At 43.1% G+C, this 16,579-nt stretch overlaps 1 protein-coding gene across 1 annotated transcript in view; it reads left to right on the top strand.

Moving 5' to 3' along the window:
- Positions 1-16,420, top strand: part of LOC133570841 (protein polybromo-1-like) — a 34,224-nt gene extending 17,804 nt beyond the window's left edge. Inside the window, exons 16-30 of the mRNA XM_061923584.1 lie at positions 7,493-8,132; positions 10,190-10,410; positions 10,500-10,688; positions 10,759-10,916; positions 10,986-11,228; positions 11,417-11,562; positions 11,910-12,067; positions 12,144-12,327; positions 14,020-14,227; positions 14,295-14,493; positions 14,582-14,653; positions 15,260-15,424; positions 15,655-15,719; positions 15,786-15,981; positions 16,061-16,420. Coding sequence (XP_061779568.1) covers positions 7,493-8,132; positions 10,190-10,410; positions 10,500-10,688; positions 10,759-10,916; positions 10,986-11,228; positions 11,417-11,562; positions 11,910-12,067; positions 12,144-12,327; positions 14,020-14,227; positions 14,295-14,493; positions 14,582-14,653; positions 15,260-15,424; positions 15,655-15,719; positions 15,786-15,981; positions 16,061-16,224 — 3,008 coding nt within the window. The 3' untranslated portion in view covers positions 16,225-16,420. The remainder of the gene's footprint in view (positions 1-7,492; positions 8,133-10,189; positions 10,411-10,499; positions 10,689-10,758; positions 10,917-10,985; positions 11,229-11,416; positions 11,563-11,909; positions 12,068-12,143; positions 12,328-14,019; positions 14,228-14,294; positions 14,494-14,581; positions 14,654-15,259; positions 15,425-15,654; positions 15,720-15,785; positions 15,982-16,060) is intronic.
- The last annotated feature ends 159 nt before the right edge of the window (positions 16,421-16,579 follow it).

A 16,579-nucleotide genomic window follows, 5' to 3' on the forward strand; every position in this document is an offset into this window, starting at 1 on the left:
TCGCTGTGTTGTGCTCACAAGCAGCCTCAGCTCTGCGCACACACTTTCGGGAGGGTTGGACTAGGAAACCTAAATCGGCTCTTCAGCCAGGTGTCATCATTTGACAGTAAATGCTCTGTCTCAGAACACACACTCTCTTTGCAGTGCACCATTAGCGATATCTTCTAATACTGTTAAAGCAGCCATTGTTTTTTTGCAGCACTTTGCATCTGGTTTTATATCCAATTGCACACACGAGAGTGTGGTAGTTGTTCATACGTGTATGTCTCTGTGTGCACATCAATCAGTCTGAGGAGTAATTATTTGCAAAATGTCTTTATTTAAACGATTACCTAGCATTACCTCTGTGTGTTGCCTAAGTATCCACAGCATGCAAAATTGTTTTTCATGTTCACGTTCAGTTCACTCTTGATACATTTCAACTTTGACAGTGCTTACGCCGGGTTTTTGTGTGTAAGCACTCGTATTGCATACTTGCCAACCCTCACGGATTTTCCGGGAGACTCCCAAAATTCAGCGCCTCTCCCGAAAACCTCCCGGGACAAATTTTCTTCCGAAAATCTCCATAAATTCAGGCGGAGCTGGAGGCCACGCCCCCTCCAGCTCCATGCGGACCTGAGTCCGCTTTCCCACGATATAAACAGTGTGCCTGCCCAAACACATTATAACTGTAGAATGATCGAGGGCGAGTTCTTGGTTTCTTCTTGGTTTCTTATGTGGGTTTATTGTTAGGCAGTTTCATTAACGTCCTCCCAGCGCGGTAACAACACACAACAGCAGCAGTCACGTTTTTGTCTTTTGTCAGTTCGTCTGCCGTAAACAGCAATGTTGTGACACTCTTAAACAGGACAATAGTACCATCTATAACATCAATAACATATATGGCTTTTAGAGATTGCAGTGCACAACTGCGCACACAACAAGGAGACGAAGCAGAAGAACGATGAAGATACAGCCATGGCGACGCCGACGACGAGTAGGATGAAGAAATACGCTTTGTTGCACCTTTCCTGCCTAAGTCCGGCGATTAGTTGCAAATCTTGCTTTATTGATTGCTTGCATACAGCCAATCCAACACAAAACAAACTAGTCCCGCCCGCACTCACGCTACCGCTCCCTCTCTTCTCTCGCCCACACACTCACTGACGTCACTCACCTCACATGCTCACCTATTAAAGGGCCACACATACGCTACTCTCATAACAGCTTGTAAGTTCCAAGCCACAGCTGCGATTGGACCTGGATAGCCTCCAGGAATAAGTAGTGGACTACCAAGTGCTTGGCACTGAAGATCTTCCTCAGGAAGCAAAGATTGACCGGTTTTGGGCCATGCTAGGGAGAGATGGAAGATTCCAGACTCTAATGCATTTGATGAAAGCACTTTTGTGCGTGCCACACATCAATGCATCATCAGAGAGGGTGTTCAGCATGGTTAGAAAAATAGTGACAGAGAATAGAACAAGGATGGACAATTCAACCCTTAACTCAACAATGAGTAGATGAGTGTTGTGTGTGTGTATATGTGTAAATAAATGAACACTGAAATTCAAGTATTTATTTTATTTATATATACATATATATATATAAGAAAATAAATATATATATATATATATATATATATATATATATATATATATATAGCTAGAATTCACTGAAAGTCAAGTACTTCTTAGATATATATATATATATATATATATATATATATATATATATATATATATATATATATATATATATATATATATATATACCGGTATATGAAATACTTGACTTGGTGAATTCTAGCTGTAAATATACTCCTCCCCTCTTAACCACGCCCCGCGCCCCACCCCGACCACATACACCCCCTCCCCCCCCCCACCTCCCGAAATCGGAGGTCTCAAGGTTGGCAAGTATGTCGTATTGCAAGAGAAAAGTAAGAACGGGTAGGAGGGATCGTGCCAGCTTAGTGATGTTGTTGCTATTTATTACCAGTCATAGTCATCAGGCGACCCTGGGGGCCAGGGCACACGAGATTATACACCGCCACACTTCGCGGTCCGCCATGGCAACGGGGTGGTCCTCCTTCACAAGCCCTGAATCTCTTGATAGTACATCTGTAAAGGCGAGGCCTCTGTAGTGGACACGGCCGCTGGGTTTCCACAGCAGTAGCGACCGAATGATTTCCCCAGTGGCCCGATAGCAGTGACCAGCCAAAGAGAGCCTCCACATAACGACCTTCTGAGATAGTGGCGTTTTAAGGTGGCATGCTCGGACCAGTGGTTGTTTTGGACACGTCTGAGCAAGTTAGTGTAAGCTCCGTCCAGGCTCTTCTGTTATTGTGTGGTGAGACTCCACGTTTCTGCGCCGTAGGGGAGAATAGGCTCTATCAGCGTTCTAAAGATGCACATTTTCGTCTCATTACCGATGGTCAAGTGCCATATCTTATGCATTTTATTGCAGGCTGTCCATGCTGAGGCTTTGTCGAACTTCATATCCTTTGCGTCTATTATATAAGACCCGAGAGACTTGAATTTGGGTACTTGGTTTATACTGTTGCCAGAATACAACTAAAGGAAGCAATTTAGAACTGACGAGAATACTTCAGTCTTGCTTTCATTGTAATGGAGTTTTATTAGGCACGCAGCGTTTTCTCGTGAGTGGAAAAGGTATTCAGCATTTCAGACAAGTTTAGAGACCAGAATGATGTGTGTGGCAGGTTGCCTTCTGCTGCGTCTTGAGTGGAGGCCTTTGTGGTTAATTTCGTCCAGAGAGAGTCGCAGGTCAGGTTTTGAAGAATTAAAAACTGGTTCTTGTTCAGAACCGGTTCCCAGTGTATAAATTCCTTGGGATCACTTGCTAATTTTTTAAGCAATTCCCTTATCGATACTCGTGGTTAGGAATGATGTCATTATGCAACGTGCGTAGTCACATCAGAACGCAAATTGGCGGCGCCCGGGCGAAACAAACACTCTCCAGTTGACTACATTTTACAAGAAACGATTGCAATAGCGCTACTTGTAATAATTGCAAGATTGCTACTTCATCAGGAGGAGGACATGCGAGCAATATGCTGAAACATTTGAACACACATCATGCAACAATTATAAATGAATGTTGCGTTTTTGAGCCGCATCTATCATCACAGCAGCAGTAACGCTAGCACGTCATCTACCGTAAACACAACAGATACTAACTCACCACCTATCATGTTAGTGGCATTACCTGTTAAATTGAAATGAATGCCTTCTTTAGATGAGCACAACAAGAGACAGATTCTGACTGGCTCTGAGGTGGGCAGTAAGCCTAGCTCCATTTCATGTCTGGTGCCTAGCGCTATAGCGTCTCCTTTCACCGGGGCAGGGAAGTGTACAAGCAGTGACTGTTTGTGGTTTAAAGCTTGCACCAATTTGCCACAGTGTTACTGATTTTCAAGAGGTGAATGTTCAGCTGTAGTTGGTGAAAAGTTTTGTTTTCCTGCAACTACATTTTCACTCAGTCATAGCCATTATACAGGTGAATCTCATACAATTTGAATATTGTGTAAAAGCCCATTCATGTCAGCAGTTTAACTTCAAATGTGAAACTAATTAGTGATATTATTTTATTACATGCAAAGTGAGCTATGTAAAGCCTGTATTTATTATAATTTTAAAGATCATGGCTTACAGTTTTTAAAGACCCTATATTTTCGAAGATTTTCAATTCAAGGTTTTCGTAAACGGTAAGCCATAATCATCCAAATGAAATCAAAAAAAGGCTTGAAATATCTTGTGTTGCATATTATGCATATGATGATTTCACCTTGTAAATCTAAACAAATCATTCTAATATTTTGAGTGTCACCAATATATTTTCTAGGGAGATTTTGAACGTTTTGAAAATATTATTATGAATGTTACATTCTTGAGTAATTTCCACACGTTTTATTTTGTTAAATTTTACAGAATAATATTTATTTCATATATTTTTTTAAAAAGTTAATAATTTGTTATGCTATGTGCCTCTTAAGACCTCCCAGTTTTTTTTGTTTCACCCTTTGTCAGTCAGGCTCTAAACTAAACACAATTGATGTAAATCTGCCTTTTTGTTTTCTTTTTTTCTAAGAAAGAATTGATAAGAGAACCGTTAAAGAACTGAATTGTTCAGCAGAATCAAACGTGAAATCGGAAACCTAAAAATAGTATTAATTCCCATCCCTTAGCGCAGGACATAGTCCAATACGTGGGTTGCAATCATGTGACCTCAAAAGCACATCTGCGCACTTCCAGGTTTCAGGCAATGGTCTAAGCCCCATCAGGCTACTGTTTATTTACCTGAATCAGTGCAGATTTAGGCATAGTTTGAAAGGATAAGAGGAAAATATGAAAGCGGTCATGAAAAAAATAATTTAAATGGGATGAAGTGGATTTTTTACACTCTTAAGAAAAATATACATTTTTTAAATTTAAACCATTTATCATGACCAAGAGGTTACTGCTACCTCACTTCACTTGACAATCACGGTATTTACAGAAGAAAGATTGACGGCACATGTCTTTACATCTGCAGGGGTCCACAAATTAAGTATTAGTCCGTGAAAGACAAAGTGAAAGACTTACTCCTGCATCGGTAAGCAACGTATTTGATTGACACAACGAGTGCCGTGCTGCTGTGATCGTGACGCAAAGGAAAAAAAGGATAGCTTTGTTCGAAGTTCATTTCCTGCTACAAATATTAGTCCAATCTACAAAACCCAAAGCCAGAGAAGTTTGCACGTTGTGTAAATCGTAAATAAAAACAGAATACAATGATTTGCTAATCCTTGTCAACTTATATTCAATTGAATACACTACAAAGACAAGATATTTAATGTTCGAACTGAGAAACTTATTTTTTTTTTGCAAATAATCATTAACTTAGAATTTGATGGCAGCAACACATTGCAGAAAAATTGGCACAGGGGCATTTTTACCACTGTGTTACTTGGCCTTTCCTTTTAACAACACTCAGTAAACAATTGGGAACTGAGGAGACCAATTTTTGAAGCTTTTCAGGTGGAATTCTTTCCCATTCTTGCTTGATGTACAGCTTAAGTTGTTCAGCAATCCGGAATCTCCGTTGTCGTATTTTAGGCTTCATAATGCGCCACACATTTTCAATGTACCCGAAAGGGACAAACGAATGGATGGATGTCTAGAGTGTTGGCAGTGCTGTTGAGTTTGTCTGTGTAAATGAATTAAAGATGCAGAAACTTTGAGGAATGATGCAGCTGACCTAATGATAAAATAGTTTTGAGGAGAATGTTTCTGTTTTATTCATAAGACTACTGTACCTTTCACTTGTGTAAATATTGACTATAGTGTGTGAAGTGCTACTTAAAGTTAGATTCCATTTAAGAATTAGGCCATCAAGTTAGGATAAATGTTGTCATGGTTGATAAAATGTGGACGGTATGAAGGACCTCCTGTGTCGTTCCGTGTTGCATTTTGGGAGTCTGAGCCTTCCACTGAACGTGCTCATTCTCTCCGCAAGGTCCGAGTGTAGTGGGTGGGAGGTGTTGTCCATAATGGCTAGGAGTTTGGCTAGACTTCTCCTCTCTGACACCACCGCCAGAGAGTCTAGCTCCACTCCCACCACATTACTGGCCTTCTCTACCAGCTTGTCCAGTATGTTTGCGTCCCTCACTCTCAGCCCGCTGCCCCAGCAGGCCACGGCGTACAAGAAGGCGCCCGTCACCACCAACTTGTAGAACATCTTCATCATCTTTGTACAGACGTTGAAGGATCCTAGCCTCCTGAGGAAGTAGAGGCGGCTCTGTCCCTTCTTGTAGAGTGCCTCAGCGTGTTTTGACCCATTCAGCTTGTTGTCGATGTGTACTCCGAGGTATTTATAATCCTCAACCATGACCCCCCTGATGGAAACAGGGGTCGCCGGAGTACTCCTCCTCCTTCCCAGGTCCACAACCAGCTCCACGGTCTTCGTCACATTGAGCTGGAGGTGGTTCTTTCCACACCATGTGACAAAGTCCTCCACCAGTGCCCTGTATTCCTCATCATCACCATCCTCAATACACCCCACTATCGCAGAGTCATCAGAAAACTTCTGAAAGTGGCAGGACTCTGAGTGATAATGGAAATCGGTGATGTAGATGGTGAAGAGGAAGGGGGAGAGGACTGTGCCCTGCGGGGCCCGGTGTTGCTGACCAGCTTGTCAGACACACAGTCCTGCAGTCGCACGTACTGTGGTCTGTCTGTCAGGTAATCAACAACCCAGGACACCAAGGGGGCCTCCACCTGCATCGTCTCCAACTTCACACTGGCGTGCCTCTGACGGCAATTTAGAGGACATTTTATTTTTTATTTTTTTCAAAATAAAGCGTCACTTGTTTTGCGGTCAGTTTCGATGTATGGGAGGTAATCGATGCTCTTGGATTATCAGGATGTCGATATTATGCTGTCTAACACAATTGACAAGTGCCGTCTTTTGACAGGGTGCGATGATTGAATGAGCTGAGCTTTTTTTGCATTTGAATATAAGGGTTATGTCCCTTCCCGTCTCCATTGCAAGACACCCGTTCGACTGGCTTGAGTGTATTCCAGTCATTAATGCCATTAACGAGGAGCCTTGAGAAGCAGGGACTGGAACCCTGTTGTGGTTTTTGGATTTCGAGTGCATCCTTTCATTTTTCGAGTCGGAATGCGGATCGCAACACCTTTCATTTGGGTTTCTTCTCAGTATCCTTCTCCTAAGGGGCTTGCCTATCCTGGCTATTGGACATCCCCTGCCCAGTGTGCATGTTGGCGGTTGTCTTGCGAGTACCTCATCCGCCTTTTGACAGGTTTTTAATTTTTCTCCTGCAGGGTGACATGCCACCCACCTCACCAGTGTAAAAACTGGTGGGGGGGAGTGTGTTTAGACGCCAACTATCCGTCAATGCGGTAGGTTTTACTGGGTTACAATGTTACCAGTAGCAGTGTCAATGACACAATTGAATGCGTAGTCGGAGCCTTCTACATACTTTTACATTGTTTTGCTTTACATGTTTTTACCCAATTTTTGCAACTGCATCATAGGCGGTAAAGATAATTGTAGGTTTACGTTAGCCCCCCTCCAATCTAACACCAGAACGTTTCGGTTGCAGTCCTGCAGAAAAACTGAAATCATGGTTTTTTTTTTATGCCGACATTTATTCCATCTTTTCTCCACGTTGTTGTTCTGTTTTGTATAAATAGTCCAACACAAAATGGTGGACAAAGTTGACGTAGCAATGTTCCGCCCCGAGTTCTTCATAAAAACACACAAATATTAGATCTACTCTACTACAACTTTTTTGTGAAAAATAAGCTTACTGGTACTTTTTACTCGATTGGCTTTGTATTATTTTGTGTTGGTGTTATTTATACAAAACAGCGACGCAAGAAAAAAGGCGGGACTACTCTCTTTAAGCTTTTACTGTTGCCTTGTTTATAGTTGTATTAAAGTATTATTATTAAATTGACCTTTTTACTGTAAATGTGTTTTCCTCATTTAGGAAAAAGTGGCATATCTCCTAAGAAGACCAAATACCTAACCCCTCTGCAACAGAGGTTAAATGAGCTCTACGACGCCGTGCGGAACTTCACTGACCGCCGAGGCCGTCGCCTGAGCACCATTTTCCTCCGTCTGCCATCCCGTGCCGAGCTGCCTGACTACTACGCCACCATCAAGCGGCCCATCGACATGGAGCGCCTGCGCAGCCACATGGCAGCGGGTCGGTATCAGGACGTGGAGGCCCTGGTGGAAGACTTTGCTCTCATGTTCAACAACGCTTGCATATACAACGAGCCCGAGTCGCTCATCTATCGGGACGCCTTGGTTTTGCATCGGGTATTGCTTGAGACGCGCAAGCAGCAGGAAGGAGGTGAAGACTCTGGGGCTCCTGATGTGGGAGCTCTGGTGCGAGAGATGATCAGGAACCTGTATGTGTCCGTGCTGAGTCACCAAGACGAAGAAGGAAGATGTTACAGCGACTCCCTGGCTGAAATTCCCGCCGTTGATCCAGACGACGCAGAGAAGCGCCCACTTAACTTTGATGTCATCAGGGTGAATGTGGAGCGTGGCCGCTACAGGAGACTGGATGTCTTTCAGGAGCACATGTTTGAAGTGCTGCAGAAGGCCAGGAGGCTGCACAGGTACTGAAGTATTATTCTTGACATCTTAAGAGTCTTCCATCCATCCCTAATTATTCATGAAAAAAGTCCTTTATCGATCCCCAGATACATTTTGCAGAGTCATTGAGTACAGAAATATATACACATGCAGTGTTTCCCACAGGACAGGCATCTATTTGTGGTGGTGTGGTCGGGTGGTGGTGGGGGGGGGGGTGGCGGCGGCAGCGCCGATGACCAAGAAGAACGCGGAGTTGGAATATAATTACAACATTTTATGTACATATTTATATACAGATTTGAACAATTAGTGATTCACTGAAATATATTTATTAATTGTGGTTCTTACAAAAAATATATCTTATAAAATATAAAAGCTAAAATGTCTCTTAAAGCTCTGCCCCTTTAATTAGTGAATACTAAATAATTTAACTTTAGCCTACTACTACAACCATATTATTTACCAGCAACATGAAGTGAAACAGAGGCAGAGGTGTCCTGCCACAGTCAGTCAACCTCCTCCTCCTCCTCCTCTTGCTGCTGCTGAACAGGTCGCACCTGTGGTCCGGACTGTAGGCCTACCTCCTCTCCAAGTCGAGCCCTTTTCGGCCGTTGAAAATATTTTTCTATACTCATCTGTGTGAAGGAGTGAACATCCAACATTAGAATTTATTACTAACGAGCAGAACCGCTCTATGTACAGTGCCGTCTAACCTTAAGCGGCAGCAGCTCAACACATGCAGGGTTCAACGTTAAGGTTTTTTTCTACTTGCCTGACTTCTCAAATCTACTTGCCCCAATATTTTTACTTGTCCTGCCTAGGTTTTTTTCTGGCTGTGTAGTGCTCATGGCTTATATCTTACTAAAATTCTTCCCGTTGACTATTTACAACACTACACAGTATTTATTATTATTATTATTGTTATCTATAATTACATTTAAATGGCATTGCATACATGTAAAATTAAATGCTATTTCACATTATTTGACCAGTAGCAGTTACACTCATCTGAACAGGTCAGCCACCTGTTTAAAGCCCGATCACAGTTGAAATCTTGAAATGAAGGGCCTTTAATGGCCAAAACATTAACCTGGACAACATGTGTTTATTGACAACAGGGTTATAACCTGGACACGTTAGCTCATCGGTATGAAAACACGTGATTGTTATTACGTCCATCTGCCCCGGACCCAGAGTCAAACAGCGGCGGTGTTAATGAAGCAGCTTCAGGCTGCTAACCGTCAGTTAAACGCTCGGTGAAATCGCGGATTAACGTTAAATATATGACGAGCCGCGAGCGATGCAGCTATAACCTATCTACCTATAACACCTGTAAAAATGAAGCAATGCTACCACGCTAGCAAGCGTTAGCTAGCCGGCTATGAGCCACCAAGCTGCTAACTATCGCCAAAAAGCACCATTTAAGTGTTTTTCCCCATGGCATCCTGGATCAAGGCTTTCAGCAGCTTTTGGACGTTTGAGGTAGAAACGTAGGAAGCGCCATCATTATGAAAAGTAGCCGGCGAGTATTTTGATCCTGTCCGTCCCTCTTCTTCTTCTTCTTCTTCTTCTTCTTCTGCTTCTGGCCCACCAGGTGAATTAAGTGCTATTGGCGGAGTTACAATGCATAGTAGGCTACCGCCACCTACTGCACCGGAGGTGTAACTACAAGCAACATTCACAGACAGTCCCATTGCTTTTATGAGCGGTCGAGCGAGTCAAAAGCCGAAAAATCAATTTGTGGCGGACGTAATTCTTTCGTGGCGGGCCGCCACAAATAAATGAATGTGTGGGAAACACTGACATGATATAAACGTTCATCCATCCATCCATCCATTTTCTACCCCTTTTGCGGTCGCGGGGGTGATGGAGCCTATCTCAGCTGCATACGGGCGTAAGGCGGGGTACACCCTGGACATGTCGCCACCTCATCGCAGGGCCAACACAGATAGACAGACAAACAAAAAATACCTAAATTTAATAATAAATTGGTGTTAATAAACAGCATCTTAAGTCAGGGAACACTTTCTAACAACAAACTATGCAAGCACTTAACTGTGCTTCTTCTTTGCACTTGCAGGACTGACTCGGAGGTCTTTGATGACGCAGTGGAACTGCAACAATTTTTCATTAAGATCCGGGATGAGCTATGTAAGAATGGGGAGATTCTTCAAAGCACTGCACTCAGCTACTCATTGAAACACCTGCACAATGACGTGGAGCAGGAAAAGAGGGAGAAGATCCCCAAAGAAATTGAAGAGGATAAGAAAAAGGAGGCCAGTGAGGAAGAGGACAGCAAAAGTATGACTGCTTAAGCATTGGGGAGTAACAAACTGTTGCTTTTAATAGTAATTTGATTCAATAATTTCTAATTTTTCACCAAAACAAAGGTACAAAGGAGCAGGACCTGCCAGGAGAAGTATGGAGTCCTGAGTCAGAGCCGGATATTGCGTACCAGCAAGAATGCACTTTGGAAAACACTACTTATCGTGTGGGGGAGTTTGTCTACGTGCAGCCATCACAGTCCAACCTCAAGCCGCACATCGTCTGTATTGAACGTCTCTGGGAGGACGATGCAGGCAAGTCAGCTCACCTTTTAAGAAAGATAAATTGTCAAGTAGCTAATCTTACCTTTGCTTGTTTGAGAAGATGAGAAGTGGCTCTACGGCTGCTGGTTCTATCGTCCGAGTGAAACCTTCCATTTGGCCACCCGCAAGTTTCTGGAAAAAGAGGCCTTCAAGAGCGACTACTACAACCGAGTATCTCTCAGTAAAGTCCTGGGCAAATGTTTGGTCATGTGTGTGAAGGTAGGCCTGAAAGACACGAACGTGCCATTTGTGACTTCAGTTAAAGTTGTGCTTCCTGACTTGTCGTAGGATTATTTCAAACTCCAACCGGAGGGCGTCAAAGCCGAGGACGTGTATGTCTGTGAATCTCGTTACACTGTGAGGCCCAAGCTGTTCAAGAAGATCAAGATATGGGCTATGCCTGCTAGTCCTGTTAAATATATCCCTCGAGACGTCCCCCTGCCTGTCGTTCGTGTTGCTTCCATGTTTGCCAAGCCTGACTTGGAGAAACTCGCTGTATTGTATGTAGACGGCAGCAGTTTTGTGGACAAGGTGAGGTTTGCACTTTTCATTGGAACTGCTTAATCTTAAAAGAAAACCTCAAGTTTGACTTTATATTGTTTAAATGTTTCATAGAAAGTAGCATATTGCTGGAGTAAATACAACACAGGCGTAATAAGGATTCTCTTAAACAAAGCTGTGAGGCGATTAACTTGCTGTGTGCAAATTTCATCCTTAAGGAGCGAGAGGATGTCACCATGGAGATGAGCGGTGCTGAGCCTGGATGTCAGTACTATGAACAGTTGCGCCATAACAACATGTGGTTCAAAGTGGGAGACTGTGTTTACATTCAGTCACACGGGCTGTCCAAGCCTCGAGTAGCCAGGTAAACATCATGTTTTATTCATCATCTTGTGATAGTGATTATCAGTAACCATTCACTGACTTCCAGGTTGAGTGCAACTTAGGTTGTGTATAATAACTTCTTAGCCGGGTGCTTTCTGTGAGGGGTTTGAGCCACAATAGTGGCTCAAACGGCGAGGGGACGGCGTGGCGAAGTTGGGAGAGTGGCCGTGCCAGCAATCTGAGGGTTACTGGTTCAATCCCCACCTTCTACCATCTTAGTCACGTCCGTTGTGTCGTGAATGTGGAAAATAGTGTCAAAGCGCTTTGAGTTCCTTAAAAAAAAGGTAGAAAAGCGCTATACAAGTAAGACCCATTTACCATTTCCAGGTTGGAGAAGCTTTGGGTGCAGAATGGAACCACTTTCTTCTTTGGGCCTATTTTTATTCATCCGGAGGAGACGGAGCACGAACCCACCAAGATGTTCTACAAGAGAGAGGTGTTCCTCAGCCACCTCGAGGAGACCTTGCCAATTACCTGTGTCAAAGGTACTGTGTTCTTTACACTGCCAGTTATTTTTATTCAGTCGTTTTCTTCTCAATCATATTGTGTTTGTGCTCTCAGGCAAATGCATGGTGTCCTCGTTCAAGGACTTCTTGTCCTGCAGACCGACTGAGATAGCTGAAGAGGATAATCTACTTTGTGAGAGTCGCTACATTGACGCCGAGAAACAAGCCAAAAAATTCAAGGGTTTGAAACGCTTCTCGTACACTTCCAAAGTGGTGGAAGATGAGGTGTTCTACTTTAGGTTAGCACCACTCAAGCCTGACTGACGCTCAATGCCTTTTTATGCCTTGCTGTCAAGGGATGCAGGTCTCAAGTTTGTATGTCGTATGTGCTTATGTTTGCTGAGGGTTTTTTCCTAGTCCCACACTGTGCCCCCTACAAGAGCACAGGAGTGGCTTTTCTTCTCCCTCATGTTTTTTTTCTTCCTATCTTTTACGGGGCGGCGCCTATGTGTCGACCTATCCTTTCTACCCTCTCTAATATAGTATTTCTGTTTCTTGGGACGGGTTGACTGTAAAGAAATCTTGACTTATTGTAATTGACCAAACCTGTGTTCCTTAATGGCATCAGTGCCCACGTAAGCTTTAGTAACCAGACAGGGAAAACAGTACCAGTAACTATTGGTGCTGAGTTAATGCAGACTCCGCTACCAGCAACAAGTGCTTTAGACTCAGCTACCAGGACCATTGCTTTTATCGTCTTGTAAGTAATGTAGTGTCCTGACAAAGGCACACACAGTATGACACTCTTTTTAAACTTTATAGCTAGACTTAACAGGCCAACAGCAGTGCTTAGTTCCAACACAGCACACACAATTCGCCATTGCATTACAACGGGAACAAATCATGTTCTCATTATGCACCAATTACAAGTGATGGGTAAATGACACCTCAATGAGTGTGTGGTACCTGCTGTACTGCACTCATACTGCGTTGGTGTTTCTTAATGACACTCTTCGGAAACACAATTACTTCCTGATAAGCACAGTTTGGTGCTTTATAGTCCATGTGACCGACACAGCACCGGTAATATTTTTTTTTCTTAAAGTTACACACACACACATTGAGGGATATAGAATCACTCCTTGTTTCTTAATGTAGCCACACTTCAATAACAATCAGGGTCACGGTGAGTAAGGGGCATTTAAAAAACTCTGAACACTCCAGCGCCCCCCGCTACCCTGAAGGGAATAAGCGGTAGAAAATGGATGGATGGATCAACACATGCAAGTCATTTTGTTTGCACATTGTATGTTGTTTTGCTGACATGTTTTCTTTCCTGACCACTAAAGCAGTGGCACCATTTTAAAATTTAGTGTTGCTGCCACATTGATTTATGTGGCCTCGGAAAGCTTTGAAATATTGTGCGTCAATAAAGCACAAAAGTGTAATAACATCATAAATTAATATTTATTATGTTTTACTTTTACAAGAGGCCCTCTGAGGGTAGCCATAAGAATTGAACACCTCTAATGTAATGGATACTAGAGGTGGGAATCTTTGGGCACCTCACGATTCGATTACGATTTGATTAAAAATAGATTATTGATGCAACTTTAATTTTTCTATATTGATGCAGTTTTAGGTTTTTTTTCGTTTTACTAAATAAGCACTTATCACTTGCAACTTTTAAATACAGTGCATTTGTAATAAAAAAAACGAGTAAATTCATTCCCATTACATTTATTAAATTAACAAAAGTGTGTGCAAAACTGGAACATAAGTGCCCTATAAAAAATTAGCTGGTCGGATCTCTCGGTGAGGTGGCTCGCTGCAGTCAGCCAACTTTTAGAACTGTCTGCATTACTTTATTTACAATAAAGAATTGGATGATGAATTATAATAGATTTTATAATTGTCGATGTCCGAATTGCGATGCATCTAAAAATCGATTATTTCCCCCACCTTTAAATGATACCTTTTGCTGTCTGCAGGAAAGCAATTGTTCCACAGAAGGAAGCGTCTCCCTTTTTGAATAAAAAGATAGAGGAACTTGAGGTTAAACTCGCGGATATCGAGGATGGAGATGACGACATGGATGACATGGATGATGAAGACGAAGCCATGGAGACGCCCGCTATGCCTCAGATACAAACCCCTCTCTCAAGCGAAATGGACGTCATGCCATACACACCTTCCCAGGTATCTAATGCAATGTAAGAACCCCAAATCACACAAAACAAGCTTAAATCCTACCACTTTTTTCCAGTCCACACCAAAGATTAAAGGCTTGTCCAAAAAGGAAGGGGCTAAGAGGAAGATCAACATGAGCGGCTACATCCTGTTCAGCAGTGAAATGCGAGCCGTCATCAAGGCTCGTCACCCCGACTTCTCCTTTGGGGAACTCAGTCGTCTGGTGGGCACCGAGTGGAGGAACCTTGAGGCCTCTAAGAAAGCTGACTATGAAGGTGAGGAGCTGCACAAATCTCACAAGATCCTGACGGGACTAGTCCTCAGGACACTTCTACTGTGATTCTAAAACTGTCTGTTTTATAGAACGTGCAGCCAAGATAGTGGAGCATCAAGAACGTGAGAGGCCGGCCCAGAAGCAAGCGTCCCCAAGATCAGGTACCCATGTAGGGTCACTGATGGGGATCGTGCCTTTGCCTAGCCCTATGGGCATGATAAACCAGACCATGACACCTGTGTCAGGTAACCCCTCTCAGAGCGTGTTTGACTACATGGCTTCAGGGAAATGAAGCTGGACAATTTAAACCATCACAAACAAAGCAACCATCCTTGTTTATATCTTATATTATCTCTTGTGTTATCACTAGCTCCATGTAAAAACAATTGCATGAGCATTGCATGAATAACCTTTAATATGCTTGTTTTGCCTGCTAACACTCATTTGTTTATTCAGCTCATTTCACACACGAGGCCATTGAAGATGATTAGTGATCAACATTTTATCAGAAGGTTTCTGACAGCATGATACACACTTCCAAATATGTCAATTTGCGACAATTACTTTGAGTGGTGTTTGATAGATTGCATTTATAAAATCTAATTTGTTTTATTACACCAGATAGAATGTTGACATGTTAGTAAAGAGTGTGCATGATTTAAGGCCTCTTGTGTGAAACGGCAAGAATAGTGCATGCCATGTCATAGCTGCATGTCACTTATGCATGGATATGTTGTCATCCTCTCCTTGCCCTTTTCCCCCCCAAGGCATGATGGGAGCTTACGGGCCACCTTACATGCCCATGCAGGGCCCCCATGAGGGTTTATTGAGTGTGGTCACAATGCCACCTTACCCTACAGGGGGACACCACCTTCCTCCTCACCATCTTCAGCAAGGTGGCATGCCTGGGTACCCGGGCATGCTTCATCAGGGTAAGGGCCACTAGTGGAAACCACACCTGCTCACTCACCTGCTGGAGGGTTTACCTGCTCCACAAGCCTACAGTCAGCCTTTGGTCTCCTTTAGCCTTTCAGGAGCCACATTCACACACGTGATCACACTCACTACTAACATCACACTTGAACTGTAAACACAACACTACTACTTTCTTGGCATTAATTAATGTAGAAGTTGACACCAGTGACTGTTTCTTCTTCACCAGGCATGATAGCCGGTGCTGTAAATGGCATGTCCGGGAGTCCCGCCTCTGGAAACTTCCTGCAGCAGGTGAGCTACAATGTGGCTTTGAGTTGAAGCTTTCAAGTCTGAACAAATGTTCTTGGTCTATTTCAGCCTAGCATGTTAAGCCCAGGACAACATGCTCCACCTCCATACCCAGGACAGGGTCAACCCTCTCACCTGCAACCCATGTTTGTGGCTCCACCCCCCAAGACACAGCGGGTACTGCACTCTGAAGCCTACCTGAAGTATATCGAGGGCTTGAACGCCGACTCCAGCACCGTCAGCAAGTGGGACCAGACTCTGAAAGGTTGGATTTTTAACTGTGTGTCACCTCAAGTGCGCTTCTTTGTCACACGTGTTCATTCTTGATATTCTCTTCATGACAGCACAAAGGCGAGACGCTCACTTCACCAAAGAGCAAGAGAGCCGTCTTCCAGCTCATTGGCTGAAAAGCAAAGGAGCCCACACCACAATGGCGGATGCACTGTGGCGTCTGCGTGACTTGATGTTGAAGGACTCACTAAGCATTTGTCAGGCGTACAATCTGTGACCACAACACTCACTAAACTATCCTTCTACCTGGAAACAAATTGTAGACCCTAGAAGCAATACTTGATAGTCATTCACTATCGTTTTTATATTTATTAGCAAGTACAGTACAGGAAGCTTAATAATTGTGTGAATTTGTTTTTTTGTACTCTGGTGAATTAAGTTTTTGGTACTATTAAAATGTACTTATAAGAATATTTACATTTACAAGTGCCAGTGGTTGTTATTTTGAAGTCTTGAACACTTATTTTCTCTATAATGATGCTCGATAGCGCCTGTCCTCATTAGGGTTGCAGGTAAGCTGGAACCTATCCCAGGGGCCAACACACATACATTGTTAGATATTCTCCAATGAA

This window comes from Nerophis lumbriciformis, linkage group LG28 (genome assembly GCF_033978685.3).
Source record: "Nerophis lumbriciformis linkage group LG28, RoL_Nlum_v2.1, whole genome shotgun sequence".
In the NCBI taxonomy this organism is placed as follows: Eukaryota; Metazoa; Chordata; class Actinopteri; order Syngnathiformes; family Syngnathidae; genus Nerophis; species Nerophis lumbriciformis.